The sequence below is a fragment of the Biomphalaria glabrata genome, chromosome 2, assembly GCF_947242115.1.
Source record: "Biomphalaria glabrata chromosome 2, xgBioGlab47.1, whole genome shotgun sequence".
Classification (NCBI taxonomy): Eukaryota; Metazoa; Mollusca; class Gastropoda; family Planorbidae; genus Biomphalaria; species Biomphalaria glabrata.
Genome location: NC_074712.1, coordinates 42,195,246 through 42,208,568, shown reverse-complemented (window position 1 = coordinate 42,208,568; position 13,323 = coordinate 42,195,246). Strand labels below are relative to the sequence as shown.

At 37.3% G+C, this 13,323-nt stretch overlaps 2 protein-coding genes across 6 annotated transcripts in view; one reads left to right on the top strand and one right to left on the bottom strand.

The window, feature by feature from the left end:
- LOC129924610 (uncharacterized) overlaps positions 1-11,379 on the top strand; it is a 38,986-nt gene extending 27,607 nt beyond the window's left edge. The window contains exon 2 of the mRNA XM_056020658.1: positions 11,249-11,379. The gene's annotated coding sequence lies outside the window, so the exon portion shown is untranslated. The remainder of the gene's footprint in view (positions 1-11,248) is intronic.
- The window catches only part of LOC106050862 (equilibrative nucleobase transporter 1-like), a 32,481-nt gene that overhangs the window by 9,002 nt on the left and 10,156 nt on the right, over positions 1-13,323 (bottom strand). For 2 of the 5 annotated variants that reach the window (XM_013205909.2, XM_056020652.1), the window contains exons 2-8: positions 12,255-12,398; positions 12,062-12,108; positions 11,293-11,462; positions 9,897-10,068; positions 5,870-6,076; positions 1,392-1,493; positions 180-369 (exon numbers count right to left, since the gene is read on the bottom strand). In XM_013205909.2, coding sequence (XP_013061363.2) covers positions 180-369; positions 1,392-1,493; positions 5,870-6,076; positions 9,897-10,068; positions 11,293-11,462; positions 12,062-12,108; positions 12,255-12,398 — 1,032 coding nt within the window. Of the gene's footprint in view, positions 1-179; positions 370-1,391; positions 1,494-5,869; positions 6,077-9,896; positions 10,069-11,292; positions 11,463-12,061; positions 12,109-12,250; positions 12,399-13,323 lie in introns of those variants that run through there. The other 3 variants (XM_013205910.2, XM_013205911.2, XM_056020651.1) reach the window with 3 other exon arrangements.

Below are 13,323 nucleotides of genomic sequence, written 5' to 3'. Positions count from 1 at the left end.
AGGGGAAATAAGAAAGACCATTGTTAATTTTTTTCTATTACTTCCCATTTTTCAAAGCCTTCTCTCCCTTGCTTCAATGTCACTAACCCTAACCCTAACCCTAACCCTAACTACCAATTTTCATACATTTTATTTGGCTATACTTTTTAGTTTCGTAAATCTAGATCTTAACAACTTACGCGAGGACAATGTAGGCGTTGACCATGGTGTAAAATATAGATCGGTATAACACCAGGAACACGAATATATAATACAGATGTGACGGGTCCTCTAGAAGCAGCAGGACCGACAGCACCACGCCCAGTGCACTTGTCAGTGTCAGTGACATGATGTTTGGTTTGACAGATCTACTGAACGATGACTTGCTGTCTGCAATGACAATGACAATGACAATACAAACAAATATCAGAGAGGTGTGTCTTTGTTAGTAAGAGTAAGCAACGTGAAATACTCCTCATTAATCTTCGGACTCGAAGATAAGCCTTATTATTAATAATATTATTAACAGAGGCGTAGTGAGGGGGCAAGGGAGGTGCGATGTCCCGGGCGTTACCATCAGGGGGGTGCCACACGAAGAAAGGCGCCTAAATTTGTTGAATGTAAATGGGGGGACTGACGACAATAAAATACTTTGCCCCGGGCGCACGTTTTGCTCACTACGCCTCTGCATGTATATGTCCTGTGTAACCCATTACCTTCTGTAATTGGTGTAGAACTACAAGCTTGTGTAGAACTACAAGCTTGTGGATAAATGTAGTGGTGTATTAGGTAATACTGGGTTTATATGTGTTTACAGTTCTAGTTGAATTCAGTATAACGATGGAAGGTGATCAAGATTAAACATTTTGTTGTAACAAGCAAAGAGTGTTGTTAAGTTTAGAATTGAACTTTGACTATTGTATGTATGAAGTGTTTTAATATATATATATATATTTAGTCTAATATACCTGCAATTGATAAATCTTTAAGTGATGTGATGACTATAAACAACATAGATGCTTGTCCCCCTTTTTTTGAAATTTATTTGAAATGATTAATGTCGATTTCAATTTTGTCAACACACTAGCTATTTGTAATAATTTGTTCCATCACCACATAGCATTGTACAAATGCTCCTTCTTCCCTAGCGCTATTAGAGCATGGAATGGGTTGCTTGAGTCAGCCAAGAAAACCATTGACATTGGCAGAATTTAGGTCATTGGTTAATGTGCATGACAAAATGCATGACGTGTAGGATGTAATCATCTTCTTTTTTTGAAGTAACGTCTGTATTATATAAGATAAGATAAGATAGAGACGTTTACCAATGAACAGACACACATTCTCCAAGTAAAACATTTTAGACATGTTTCAAGAATGCTGAGAAGTGTATGAAAACATAAAAGGCTTACTTTTAAATAAACTTATGTTCAATTCTAGAAATGCGCCAGCCAGGGGCGAAGCCACGATACCTCCCATAAGTACATAGAGCATAACATTGGTGTAATCACTAACTGAAAACAGAAAAGAACAAGCAATAGAAAAAAACAAACTTTTAAAATACAAAGTTTATCTAAGGGAAGGAACCGCTAAGTAATGCCATTGATCTGAAAATTATGGGATTTATCTCCCTTTCTGCTATCTAAAACAAAATTAATTAATTAATACTAAATGATCAACTAATTGGTTAATTTTTTTTATTGATTCATGTATGGTTATCGCCTATGAATAAGTATGCAAAATTACAACTTGATTTGACAATAGGAAGTGGGTGTAAAAAGTGTGAAGTGTTAAAAGGTTATAAGGGAACTAATATATATATATATATATATATATATATATATATATTAAGTATTAAGTAACATTTATATCCCTTATTTCGAAAATCAAACAAAATAATTTAATCCCCAACGATTAATTAACTAATTGTTTAATTTTTTTATTGTCAGGTTTAATGACTAAGTTGGCAAATCCGAGAATGGTAAATGGGAGAAAAAGCGTGTTCAAACTTTTTACCAAGCAGACAAACACACAAACAGACATACAGACAGACATACAGAGTGAACTGATATTAGCTTAATTTAAAAACGTGATTACTGACAGTCAAAATGTTAATAGACCCATGTGTAAATACAATCTGGATAAAGAGTGGGAATTATTGTCGACGGTGGGTTGAATAAGTCTACTTTGTGTTCCAGATGTATTACTATCTCTATTTGTATGTGTGCATCGAATAAACAAAGTCGAAGACCTTCTCGCACAGTAGGCAAACATTATTCCATATGCTGAGGTTACAAAAGATTAAAGAATTACTAGAAATGAATCGAATTTCCTAAGAACATGTTTCCAAAACCGCTCCGCACACAGCCTTAAATAACAAGCACTGTAACTTTCCTTAAAATCAATTCCCTTTTGATATTGAAATAATTTAGTAAAATAAACATTGCTATTGTATTTGTCATTAAAAAATAAACAGAAAAAGATTGATGATAATGGGGATCAAACACGCGTTATTGAAGCGAAGCTCTATCGACTTAGCTGAGAAATTGTAGCTGGAAATAAATGATTCATTTCCCCCCATGTTTTGGCCACTTTCTACCCATAAACAAGGTTACAAAGACAGTTTGTGTGGAAACACAAACTCAAAATCGGCCCCCGAAGTGGTCCACCCAGGCAGGTAAAAAGGCAGGTTTCAATATTTTCAGAAAGTACATCAGAATTAAATTCTATCAAAGACAAATGACAGAAAAGAATGGATAGGGAAGCTTGACAGATCTTGTGTGGTGCCCCAGCGGTCCAGCAGACTAAAGGATAGGTGAAAGTAAATGCAAAGTTAGATGTGAACCTGGCCTAACTGATGTCTTATAATGAATATCTAATTAATGTAATTTTTTTGTAGTCAATTTCTTATTTAAATCCTCAAGAAAATAACATTTCAGTAAAAAAAAAAACTGTCCATTAGTTATATGTTTTGTGGTTGTGGTGTGCCGCAATACTATGGAAAAACTTCTTATTAATTGTTGTTTTAAATTATGTCCAACTTATATGCATGGTAAATAGATTTTTTTTCTTTAAAAAAAACAAAACATTTTTTGTGAGTAAATGTTGTAGTTAGTATGACAGAACTTAATTTAGCAATACAAATTTAAAAGAATAAAAATATTTTTGATAAAAAATCTAAAACCATTTGTATTTCAGTGTTACAAATATAATGTATAGTCATCTCTAAAGAGCCTCCCGTGTTAGTTACTATTTAATGGTAAAGTAAAGTTCCCCTTTCAGACCTTGTGGTCTATGAGGTAGATGATGTAAAGGTCATCTGTTTCTGTGGCTCACGGTTAACGAGGGTGTCTTGTGGCCAGCACAACGACCAACCGCCTTTACTTTTACCCAACTAATGTTAGGTACCCATTAGAGCTGGGTGGCCGCAGAGGTGCCCTAAAGATCCCGAAATTAAAAATGCCAGTGTTCACCAGGATTCGAACCCGGGACCCCCGGTTCGGAAGACAAGCGCTTTACCGCTCAGCCACCGAGCCTCCACTATTAATAGTGAATAGGTGAAAGAATGGTGTATTTTTATGAAAAAAAAATCCTTGCATAGGTGATTTTAAAAAATTAGATTTTTCGCTTTCAGAAAAGAAAAAAGTAGCCGTTGCATCAGAACTTTGAATGGTCTAAAATATTATGATGTCGGATTTTCACTATCTTTTCTAGTTTACGAAATCTAAACGGGACGGACGGACGTGCGGATGGACGGACAGACATTCTTCACAAAACTAATAGCGTTTTTTTCCGTTTTCGGGGACCGCTAAAAAAGAGATTTGAAACGATTGCTCCAACTCACAAGAATTGTAATCCTAACCGCTCTTTTAGCAATTCGATCAATTCAATATTGGTTGAAAATACTTAGAAGTCAAGTACTTTAATGCCCCTGTCCTAAATATATGTCCCCCCTCCCCCCGAAATGAATTCCTCCCCCCTTCAGTAATTGATTTTTTGCTTTGATTTTGTTTATTTTGGGTGACATTTTAATACTATACCATCACTTGCCGCAGCGCAGCCAAGGGGTTTTGAGTTTAAAACCCCCTACCAGGGGGGTTTGAGTTTAAAATCCCTATCAGGGGGTTTTGAGTCTAAAACCCCTACATGGGGTTTTGAGTTTAAAACCCCTATCAGGGGGTTTTGAGTTTGAACCTCCCTACCAGCGGGTTTGAGTTTAAAACCCCCTACCAGGGTTTTTAGTAGTTAAATCCCTCTCTTCTAAAACAAAACAAAACAAAAAAAAGCAAACGACTTTCCCCAAATTCCAAGAGCAGGTCAAGGAAGATTTTGATTTTATAACCCCCTATTCAATATAAAAAAAAAGCAAATTACACACTCAAAATTCTATGAGGGTTTTGAAGTTTAACCCCCCCCCCTTCTTTAGTAGGGTTTGAAGCTAAAAAATACCTCTTCAATTTAAAAAAAATCAAATTACGCACTCAATATGTTATGAGCGTAGGTAAATGGGTTTCGACTCAGTTTTGAGTTTAAACCCCTATTCAGCGGGGTTTGAAGCTAAAAATGCTTCTTCAATATGAAAATAAAAAGTACATTATGCACTTAAAATGTTATGAGCGTCTAAACCCCTTTCAGCGGGGTTTGAAGGTAAAAAATACCTCTTTAATATTAAAAACAAAGCAAATTATACACTCAAAATTCTATGAGTGTAGTCAAAGGGTTTTGAGTTTAAACTTCCTCCATTGGAGTTTGAAGCTAAAAAAATAACTCTTCAATATAAAACAAAAGCAATTTAAGCACTCAAAATGCTATAAGAGTTGCCTAAAGGGGTTTTGAGTTTAAACCCTTTTTCAGCTGGGTTTGATGCTAAAAAAAATACCTCTTTAATATAAAAAAAAGCAAATTAAACACTAAAATTATGTGAGCGTAGCCAAGCGAATTGGGGGTTTTGAGTTTAAACCCCTTTCCAACAGATGGCTTTTCTTAAAAGTTTAAAACCCCTCCAGATGGTTTTTGAGTTTAAAATCCCACTACAGAGAGTTTTTAGGTGGAAAACCTCTATCTTCAATATTATTGTAAAGCAAACTACAGTTACCAAATTCTATGACCGTAGCTAAATGGGGTTTTGAATAAAAAAAAAACAACTCAAGAGATTTTTTAGTTTGACATAGAGAGGTTACACATTTCTACCAGTGGCGGGGCTCCATTAATAAAGTGCATTGAATAGTCGTCTTCCGAAATTGAAAAACACTAAATATGGCTCAACAAAGAAGGCTAAGACAGATTTTAGGAGTCAGTTATAGAGATCGGGTCTAAATCAAGGAAATCCTATGCTGAATCGGGAGTCGACCCCTTAGTAAGGTTGTGACAAAGCGTCGCATGAGGTTTGCGGAACATGTTTTCCGACAAAATGAATTACGCATACTAAGGGTTGCGATGACATCCTAGTACAACTTGGCGCCAGTAAGAATAGCATTTTAGGTTTTTGAAATAAAACTTTTTAATAGCAGGAAAATTTACTGTAGATACCTCAGAATATTCATTTTGTTGGCTTTCAATACCAGAAATAGTGCTTGGAGGCGGGGCTTCGCCCTTTCTTCACACAGTCAATGAATCCAAAGACAACATTCATTTCTTCACACAGTCAATGAATCAAAAGGATGCGGAAGAAACGTTTTTTTTTTTTTAAATATTTAATTATTGTTTTGGGGGGGGGGGGGGGGACCCAAGTTAGATCACAAAACGATATTCCAGATTTCAATTCCTAATATTGATTTTAAGGCAGTGGCTATTTTCGCTTCAATCAATTTACCGTGTGTTAGACTTTCAACTTTTACTTTTTCTTCTTGCTTACAATAAATTCATTATGCGTTAAATTCGCAACTTTTACCTTCCTTCTTGTTTTCAAGTTCTTTTTCCAAGATTCTATTGATTGATCCTAGAATGTAGAACAAACGTAACTGTAAGAGACACACCCACATCACGTGAAGTAAATATGTTGGTGTCCTAATAAGTCTCATCAGACTGGACAGATTGACCTCATTGTCACTTGTGGTCTTGGAGGTTACTTTCTTCTCTGTTTTACCACTGTCCAGCCCTAGCAAACAATTAATACAAGCTTATAGGTCTACAAATATGTGGGGAGCGTGGTCGAGAGGCCAAGTGCGCTTGAACTTAGCTTGGCTTGGCTACCTAGAAGGGGGCTCGAGGTTCGACACCCCACTCGGGCTGAGTTGTGTTTACTGAGCGCCTAAAGGCAGCACGGAAAACCAACTCCTAGATACCCCCCCCCCCCCCACTGATCCACAAATGAGATTGGACCAAAAGCGCTCTGAGCATGCTATAAGAATGAAAGTAGCGCTATATAAAAGCTATAATCATATAATAATAATAATGCTGTAATGCTATTCTAGTATGAATACATACATTGCAAATAAAACCGATTTTTTCCTTGAAAAGATAAGATAACCCACATATTTAGATTTTGGATTTGAGGATCGACGCCGAAAAAATAATTATTCGATAAATAATCTATATTATAAAGTAGAATGTGAGGGGTATGTATGTATGTATGTTACTTATAGACATCAAAACCGCTTGACCAATCTTGATAAAACTAGGCAGGAATGTTCCTTGGGTACCAACTTAGACCGTAGTGTATGTATTGTAGCCCTAAAACAAATGTAAGACCCTCAAAAAAAAATAAAGTGGTCCGACTCTATTACAGCTATAGTATTTTATGGATCTAGGCCATGTCTACAATGTTGACATAAGAAAAGATAGAAAGGATTTAGACCTAGATCTAATTTTAAGAAATACACTTTGCGCAGATAGTTTTTTACTTTGACACGTGAAAATACAAAAGAAGATCCATTGATTTCATTATATAATAAAATTAACCTTCAATTTTGTGTTTCAAAAGCATTTTTTACATTAATTAGATCCTTATATCTGTGATTACAGATTTCCTGACGAACATTCTTTCATTAGACAATACCGTAATGAATCGCGTACTAAATATTAATTCGTTTAATTGTTTACTTTATAATCCCATCCCTAGATCTAAAACTCTAATTCAACTCTAAGATGATAAAACTTCTCTTCGCACAGATAGTTTTATACTTTAACACATAAACATATTAATTAAAGTCCATTCATTTCATATTTTGATCAAATAAACATTCAAATTTGGTTTTCTAAAGCTACATTCGTTTACGAAAGCTGCGAAGCCGAGTTGAGATAGGCCTAGATCTATATTCATTCATGAATCGCGTACTAAACATTATTTCGTTTAATTGTTCACTTTATAATCCCATTCATTTAACAAAGCTATCGCTCTTTTCGTTTTTAATAGATAAGAATGTATCGACTTCGGGTAAACCATTTTCTCAAAACTAATTTTATTTTCGTAGCGAAAGAGAAATAACGTGAAAGGATCATTAGCTACGTTTAACAGACATCTAAATCCAATCCACTAGATTATCCAAAAGCATTTTTTACATAAATTAGTTACTGATATCTGTGACTACAGATTTCCTGGCGAACATTATTTCATTAGACATTACCTAATGGTTACACATTAACACATCTCTCTACCGAGTCTATTCCTAGGCCTAGGTCTAAAACTCTTATTTAATGCGCAAATAAAGACCCGCGGGTCGCGGGTAACATATGTCTAGTATTCAATAAAATTAAAGTATAAATTGTGAGTTATAGTCCCAAATTTATTTAACTAACAAAATATCAGATTGAGTAAAGGTTGGGAAAAGGGACTATAAAAAGGTTATTTGGGTTTAGAACTCATCTCAATCGTGACTCTTATACTGAAAAAATTCTTTTGAATTCTAATTTTCTTAAAATAATTATTATAAATACATGTGAAATTACATAAACTCTGTCTGGAAATGGGAGGGGCGGTAGAGTTAAAACGAATAAGCCTCAATCCTTTAATAATTTCTGCTAAAGATTGCATTTGGCATTAAAGAATAGGGGTGGGGCGACTCAACTAATTTTGTTCACAAACTATGATTCTCCATAAAAATAGGACCGCCCCCCCCCCAGAGGGCTAGAGTGGGGAGGGAAGTACATGCAACCCCAACCCCACCGAATCGGCCAACATACCAGAAAGGGATTGACATAATATAAAATGTATATATTAATTGAATTAATTTTGTTCACAAACTATGATTTCTCCATAAAAGTAGGACCGCCCCCCCCCCCACACACTCAAAGGGCTTAGGTGGGAAGGGCAGTAGAGGTATTCGCCCCCCCCCCCCCAATCGGCTAACAGGGAACGACATAATATAAAGATCGGTTAAAATATCAATAAAAAGTTTTAATCCTATAGATATTTAATTGATACTGTTAGCAAGCTGTGATTTCTAGAAATAAATTGGACCGCCCCCATACACTCGAAAGTGTATGAGGGGGGTGGGGTGGGATTGATACCATCGCCCCCTCCCGACCCCACCAAATCGGCCAACATACTAGAGGGGGGGGCGAAATAATATAAAAATAGGTTGAAATATAAATAATTAGTATATATTATTAACATAAGTAATACATTCGTATACAAATTGTGTAAATTCTATACTAAAATTCGTCCGCCCCCCTCCCCCCCCGGATCCGCCAGTGGCCGTAAGTGGTAATAAGTGTGACGATCACACTTGCCGGGGATTATATTATCAATACTTGACAATTCAATGAAATGAAGAAAGAAACATCTCTCTGTATTTTCTTCAAACTTCTTTAATAATACTTCTTCAACTTTCACATCAAATTAATTTCTTAATTCAATAACAACTTGACACTTCATAAATAAAACTTAAAGATACATAAAACTTCACTTAGTATAACTTCAACTTCAACTACTAAAACTTTACTTAATGGACCCGCTAATATCACAAAACTTGTTACTAATCGAGGACTGAGCGAGGACCATCGCTCTACAAGAACTACTACTATGCGAGGACCGAGCGAGGACCCCGTCTAACTGACTTTCCCCTTATTTATACTTTCTTTGATCGTACGTTCCAGAATCATGGAACCTTCTCAGATAATTATTTTAGCAACTTTGACCTTCTAGAAGCTGACGTGTGCTATTTTTTTCCTTAACCCCTTTCTTTGATTGGATACCTAAAATTAACTTGTTTACGCTGGACACTTGCACTGGTTTGAACTCGAGCTTCTAGAAACTGGTCGAAATAGGTCACAGACTCGACTCGTGACAGTAAGTTCAAGCACTCCACTACCTATAAAACGCATCACACGGCAAGCGCCTCTGATAAAAGTCTAACCCCTGGCGTTCACGTGAGGCGGAACTGTTCTCACTATCAGGAGATGGGGGCAAAGGTGAGTAAGTGGCGCCTAAACCAGTAAACTTCGGGCAGGAGGGCTCGTTAGAATAGGCTTGCCACCCAACAAGGAGAAAAACTCTGATCTCAAACCTCTGCTGCCTTGCAGCCATACCCAAACATTGGAAAGGCTTGGGGAGTCAACCCTGAGGAAAGATCTGCAGCTGGCGAGCTTATGGAGTTCGTAGCACACAGTGCTACACAGGCATAGCATACAGTGACGAGTCCAAACTATATAGGCACTTGCCGTTCCTATAGGAAGATTAGCTGCTTGTAAGGGGAACTGATGTGTGGGCAATATCGTTCCGACCTATATTCAATATTCAATTTAGACTAACTGTGTTAACAAACAAAAAATATTTACCTCTGGGGACGCCCTGGGGGTGGGAGGTATAAGTAAATATTGTACTGCATAGAATTTCTGGATGCATCTTTCTGTATAGATGTAACAAGTTCCCAGTGTTATGATTCATTTCCTATAACGCGTAAGTTATCACACAAAAACTGACTCGTGATACGACAGTAGAACTAAAGAATTCTTCTTACGTGACGTAGTCTACTGACCAGGTTTCTCTGGAATTTCCAGTTCTATCTCTTGGGTGACCACGTATTCTTCCTGCACAGGGTGGACATAGTCTTTAGGTAGAAACAGGAAGGTAGAGACGAAGGTCAGGACGTGAGTACTTGCTAGTATCAAGTAGGAAGTCTTCCTTGAGATACCTTGCTCATAGCCGAGCTAAATACAGAGTACGGACAGATACAATAATTTATTAATTTATAAAATGAGGAAAAAGATATGGACAGTCACTAAAACTTGATACAAAATTTTGGTGCTTTTCATAATAGAAAAATCTTTGACTTGTTCCTTTCACATTCGTACGTCTAAAGCCGCTTCATTCCTTTTGCTCTCGGCTAGATTTGTACCAGCCTCCATGCTGTTTGATCTTGTGCGATTTCCTCCAACATTATTCGATTGATGCCTGTAGTCCCCTCAGATCTCGTTTGAAGACATCTCTGTATGTCAGTCTTGGGCGTGCCTTGTCTTGGGTCTGAGGACATCTCTGTATGTCAGTCTTGGGCGTGCCTTGTCTTGGGTCTGAGGACATCTCTGTATGTCAGTCTTGGGCGTGCCTTGTCTTGGGTCTGAGGACATCTCTGTATGTCAGTCTTGGGCGTGCCTTGTCTTGGGTCTGAGGACATCTCTGTATGTCAGTCTTGGGCGTGCCTTGTCTTGGGTCTGACTCCCTCCTCAAGCTCGGCTCTGAGGATGTCATAAGGAATTCTTCCTTCTGGCATGTGGGTGAGCAAATGTAGTGTTCTCTTTGTCAAAAGAGCAAAGACCCTGTTTGTATTTTACAAATATCAGAACTTCCTTTTACGACCCACAAGGAGATGCACACTATACGTTGCAGGCAGCCCAGGGGATAATTGTTTAATTTATACTTTTCATGCATGTATATTGACCAGCTCTCACTATCTTAAAGAAAAGTAATCATAATGCTAATATTGTACACTAGCAATTTTGTTGCATCAGTTGATTTGTTTCACAGAAACGATTAGATTGCCATTGATGCAAAAGTTTGTCACAATTCTTTTTGTCACATCAATGTCTAAATTTAGATTGTACATGCATAATGGGACAAGGTAGGTAGGCACCTCCATAAAGTTGTAATTTCCGATACTTATCATTGGTATTTTTTAATTTCAGTCTCGGTAGGACGTTATGTAGTGTACTTACTGCAGTGGTATTTATTGTTAACTGGATTTGAATTGATGTTGTTTTTTTTCAGAGACAGGTGCTAGTCGGTGTGTGGTGTTATTTATATCTTTTATGCCTGACACCAATTTCCATATCACAGAAGGTAAGAAGAAATCAGAATTAATAATACGGTTCAATTTTTTTTTTTAATTTGTAGCCATTCCCAAGTGGGTGCCAGTTTCACACAGGCGCACTTCTTACCTTGACCATTAACTGAATCCCAGAAGAACTGTCGAAAGCTCCGCTGATGATGCCCACCACTGCACCGCCACCCACCGGGAACATATTTGAAAGCTGGACATTGGTCATTATCAGTGAGATGCCACCAAAAGCAACAAGAGCCATGCCAGGAAATATAAGCCAGGGTAAATCTGAGGAGTATTTGCTAGATATACAATGTACACTAAGACAGGGGACATAGGGACAATGCCCTATAATTAACTTAAGATGCTTATAATGTCTAACAGTCATACAATGTGATTGTTAATGCTCTATAATCGTAGTTCTACTGTAGGACTATGTTTTCTTATAATGTTTTTCATTTTATTTTACTGAAAAAAAAAAATTTTAGATTTGTGTCAGTTTTATTCTAAATATAGATTTTAGTGTCAATTATATCATAAAAAAAGATTTTAGTGTAATTATATTCTAAATATAGATTTTAGTGTCAATTATATTCTAAATATAGATTTTAGTGTCTATTTTATTCTAAATATAGATTTTAGTGTCAATTATATTGAAGTTGCTAGGTGAAAACAATAAGTTGAATTTAAAATCTCCCTGTTTAAGACAAAAACACTAAACGTCGAAATTACTGATAGTCTCAATCCCAAACCTTTTCCCAGAACCCTAGCCCGAGAACTACTATTCTGTAAAGAAAGCTGGTAGAATGGAATAGATCTAACGGATATTTCAGTGTTTCCAAACTATGGCCTTGCTGCTAACTAGGTTGAAAAAAAAAAAAGCTTACCGTTGGTGGTAAATGCAATTATGTATGCACCACACATAAAACATAACCTACGTGGGAAGAATAAAAGAATTCATTTTACAAAATAATAGATCAACTTACACCCTTTTTAAAATATCTAAAATATATGTTAATAACTTTTTTTGTTTTGCCTACAAATCATTTCATAGTATTTGCAAAGTGTGTGTTCACCTACGAGGCAACAATCCTTGCAACTCTCATACCAAAATAGAAACTGATTTGCCCTAGAACAAAACTCCCAATTCCAGCGCACGTTGAGCCTATGGTGAACACTAGCTCTAGTCTGGAATCTCTGTCTGGACAATCTTCGTTCAGGCTTCTGGAGAGAGATTAAGAGGTACCATAAGTACACAAGCAAAATATTTGTTAACTAAAACGTTTTGAGCACTTTGGTCACTGTGGTAGGCCTATTTGTCAGGTCACTGTGGTAGGCCTATTTGTCAGGTCACGGTGGTAGACCTATTTGTCAGGTCACTGTGGTAGGCCTATTTGTCAGGTCACGGTGGTAGGCCTATTTGTCAGGTCACTGTGGTAGGTCTATTTGTCAGGTCACGGTGGTAGGCCTATTTGTCAGGTCACTGTGGAAGGTCTATTTGTCAGGTCACTGTGGTAGGCCTATTTGTCAGGTCACTGTGGTAGGTCTATTTGTCAGGTCACTGTGGTAGGCCTATTTGTCAGGTCACTGTGGTAGGTCTATTTGTCAGGTCACTGTGGTAGGCCTATTTGTCAGGTCACTGTGGTAGGCCTATTTGTCAGGTCACTGTGGTAGGCCTATTTGTCAGGTCACGGTGGTAGGCCTATTTGTCAGGTCACTGTGGTAGGCCTATTTGTCAAGTCACTGTGGTAGGCCTATTTGTCAGGTCACTGTGGTAGGCCTATTTGTCAGGTCACTGTGGTAGGCCTATTTGTCAGGTCACTGTGGTAGGTCTATTTGTCAGGTCACTGTGGTAGGTCTATTTGTCAGGTCAGTTCTAGCGCTATCATCCAGTATTGCTTTCCCTTTTTATTCCATCACTAGCATAACCCACTGCTTCGTCCGTTGATTCGTTCCCATGCTAAATATTGTTTCGTTTGCCATGGACAATGTCCACTTCTTTCTTACTTATACTTTTGACCAGCCCGTACATTCGAGTATCCCTTTCCAACCCCTCACCCTATCAAGTAGTGCTACCCCTCACCCTATCAAGTAGTGCTACCCCTCACCCTATCAAGTAGTGCTACCCCTCATCCTATCAAGTAGTGCT